At 28.7% G+C, this 3152-nt stretch overlaps 1 protein-coding gene across 1 annotated transcript; it reads right to left on the minus strand.

Annotated features, from left to right (window-relative positions):
* Positions 1 to 1294: 1294 nt before the first annotated feature.
* On the minus strand, positions 1295 to 2166 carry LOC111635204. Its single transcript, XM_023380102.1, has 4 exons — positions 1795 to 2166; positions 1644 to 1712; positions 1474 to 1563; positions 1295 to 1400 (listed from the first exon to the last, which is right to left on the minus strand). Exons 1-4 carry the CDS (start codon positions 2146 to 2148, stop codon positions 1341 to 1343), a joined length of 573 nt encoding a protein of 190 aa, XP_023235870.1. The 5' UTR covers positions 2149 to 2166; the 3' UTR covers positions 1295 to 1340.
* Between the last annotated feature and the right edge of the window lie 986 nt (positions 2167 to 3152).

Genomic DNA, 3152 nt, shown 5'->3' on the forward strand with positions numbered 1-3152 from the left:
ATTATAAAACCCTTCGGAAATATCGAATATATTTTTATAAATTATTTTATTAGAAACATACTTTTCAAGTTGAAATTTCAGTTTAAAGTTGTATGTGGCGCTATCTGTTGTGAGTATTTATTACTTTCCCGGCTCTGTTATATGTAAGAAAAGGTAATCGTTTAAAAAAATGACCCCTTCCTCATAGATTTTTTATTTTTGGACTCAGAGGACCTTGAAACGTTAAGAAATGCAAAAAATTTGGTGGTTTAGTCTGTATGTATGGATATTATTAGTGTGTGTGTGTGTGTGTGTGCCAAGGGGCACGAATTTGTTTACACTTTTTAAAGCTTACTAACTCCTGTGCTTTTTGTCAAATATTTCTTAATTTACAAAGCGATTTGTGTATTAGAAACATTAATGCTATTAAATTTTAATAGTTAAAGTTGAACGGGATGGAAAGATGGAAGGGGTTCTGCGTCGTATCTCGAGGAGAGTCGAACTTAATGATTTTACTCGTTATTAGCTCTTACAATTGTTTTTTTTTTTATAAAGCCCATCCAAACACCCTCAAAATAAAGCTTTTTGCCTTTTTATAATAATTAATAATGCAAAAAATGTTTTAATAATATATTATAACAGGAGGAGTTTTACACAGTTTTAATGTTGCCAGGAAAGTTAAGCAACTCGTTGCTGGATTTAAAAAAATAATTTTTATACTATTAATTATTATTAAAAGACAAGAGGTTTATTTTTGGGGTAGGAGCGAGTTTCTAAAGGAATTATAAATGCAAATAACAAATTAAACTTTTAGTCTATAAGTTGGACCCATTCGAGATATACACGATCCCTTCAATTGCTCAACCCCTTTATCTTTAACTAGTAAAATTTAAAAGTATCATTTTTCCATATGCAGAAATAACCCTGCCAATTTTTAAAATTTTTGGTTCATTTAGTCACACTGACAAACATATAAATTTGTAAGGGGTATTTTTGCATTTTTGGGTTCGTGGAATGTCAAAACGTCAAGAAACATTATATTTTGAGCTTGTTTTGTTATATTTAGATCCAAAATAAAATTATAAAATTGTATTTCATTACTTTCTAGAAGTTTTATACAATTTTTTTTGAATATTTAAAGTTTTAATTATTATTTTATAACATAGACAAGAATAATTTTCAATTGATACATATATACTTAAGCTAAAGTTTATCAGTAAATAATAATAATAGTTAATTACCCAAATGATCAATCTGATTAATAATTTACACAAGGTAAATTTTAAAATGTATTGATTGAATGTGATATGGCACTTGGAACACAAGTGCAATGTCCATCTTATTTCACCATTTCAATTCTTCTAATTTGATTTACTGTACTGGACATACATCAACAGATAAGATGCAATCATGCTGAAAACCTGTTAAAGAATAGAGAGAACGAAATTTATTTTGGAGAAAAGAAAATACCAGCTATAAATCAAAATTATTCACGTTATAAAGTGTTCCATAAGTAACTACAAATATCCCCAAACAAGTCAGACCGATAGGCGGACCATGTAATCGTTGTAGAAATAAGTTTATCTAGAAACATAAATTTGATTAGCAAATATAAAAATTGTAGACACAGATTAACTGCTTTCTGTTTTAACAATAATAATTACCTGTAATTTATAGAACGAATTTAATGGGAGGTTCATAATTTTGTGAAGAAGTTGTTCAGGTTCGTGTGCCTAAACAATAAAATGAATTTAAAATACAGGAAAATTTTCAAAAATAACATATAATGAGGGTACATAAAAGAATTTCACATACATTTACGACGATTTTACCAGAAATTAAGGTGATGGCAATGCATACAAGTAGGAGACTTATGATCCAATTAACCAAAGTTACTCGTTCAATGTTAGATAATTCACTGAATATTAAATATCGTAGTACGACGCACGTACCAGGTACAGTAAACACATACACCAAAAATATGTATGGAGATAGCATTAGATCTGATGCTCCAACCATATCTATAACCTGCGTATGTCGATATTGGATTATTTGAATATTGTTTAGCTCTTCGTGGTTATCAAGTAGAGTTTCCAGATGATCTCGAACCTCTTTAAATTTCTGAGCAATGGAATAAGCAATTAATATTGCATAAATGGTAATCGTCATCCATAATGCCGTACAGAAAATCAGACTGAAAGATATTAATAAAGATATTATAAAAGCCACAATTTGCCCGTAATAACGGTAGAATTCTACATATATTGGTAGAGAAATTATTGCGGTACTGACAAATTTCACACCAACGATAATTCCTATGATAATCGGACACAAAGTTTTTTGTAAAAATTCCTGATTTTTTGCATGTTTTAAATATGTATATTTAGTCGAGGGATCACAATCATCATTCCATAATTGGCACAATTGCTCGGATGGACCATCACTAGCAAAGTAAGCAAAGTAAACAAATTGAGATAAGGTAATTATATATGTTGCTAATATTATATTTAAATAAATAGCTGTGTTTTCCTCAAGAATATTCTCAAACGCTACGCAGATTCCAATTTGATTCATTTTAAAGAAGAATTTTAACACAATAACAATAAGAATGAAGGTTGTTGAACCGAAGAGTACCATAGTTATTATTAATTTATTGATCTTCGTCCAATTTGAATCATCTCTAGCATATTTAGGGAGCGAAGAGTTCATCCAAAAAGCATTCATCATCCAGTATAAATATCTCATGAAACAACAGTAGCAGTTGTTTGCAAAGAAACTGTCTTCCATGACTTTTTCTTATAAACGTTTGAAATGAATTTCACGTGTAAAATGAATAACTTTTCTTTAATATTTCTCATGCAATTTGAAAGTCGATTGATTAGCATCTTATATAAATTCAATTAGAGCATGTTTACCTACTACTTACTCATAAATTATGTAAGAATTTTTGAGTCTTCCATTAGTTTTGTTTACACTTTTGATGGAATACGAAATTCTTTTCAGGTATGATGCTCTAACTGATTATATATATATATATTCACATTAAGCTCTATTTTACTTCTACATTTAAATTTTATAAGTTACTTTAATTTATAATTATATCTTCCAATTTAAGTTTTTGTCTGAAGTTTAGCTGCATGACATTGTAATAAACTGTCATTAGATTTTAATGA

Source organism: Centruroides sculpturatus, unplaced genomic scaffold (assembly GCF_000671375.1).
Source record: "Centruroides sculpturatus isolate CEXI.00-Female unplaced genomic scaffold, Cexi_2.0 scaffold902, whole genome shotgun sequence".
Classification (NCBI taxonomy): Eukaryota; Metazoa; Arthropoda; class Arachnida; order Scorpiones; family Buthidae; genus Centruroides; species Centruroides sculpturatus.

Excerpts from the sequence above, each read along its gene's own strand:
- LOC111635204 (XM_023380102.1), bottom strand. The coding sequence starts at position 2,148 with ATGACGATTACCATTTATGCAATATTAATTGCTTATTCCATTGCTCAG. Across the intron at positions 1,713-1,794 it reads CTGGTAAAATCGTCGTAAAT|GCACACGAACCTGAACAACT; the intron begins GTATGTGAAATT and ends TTTATTGTTTAG. Across the intron at positions 1,401-1,473 it reads CTTATGGAACACTTTATAAC|GTTTTCAGCATGATTGCATC; the intron begins GTGAATAATTTT and ends ATTCTTTAACAG.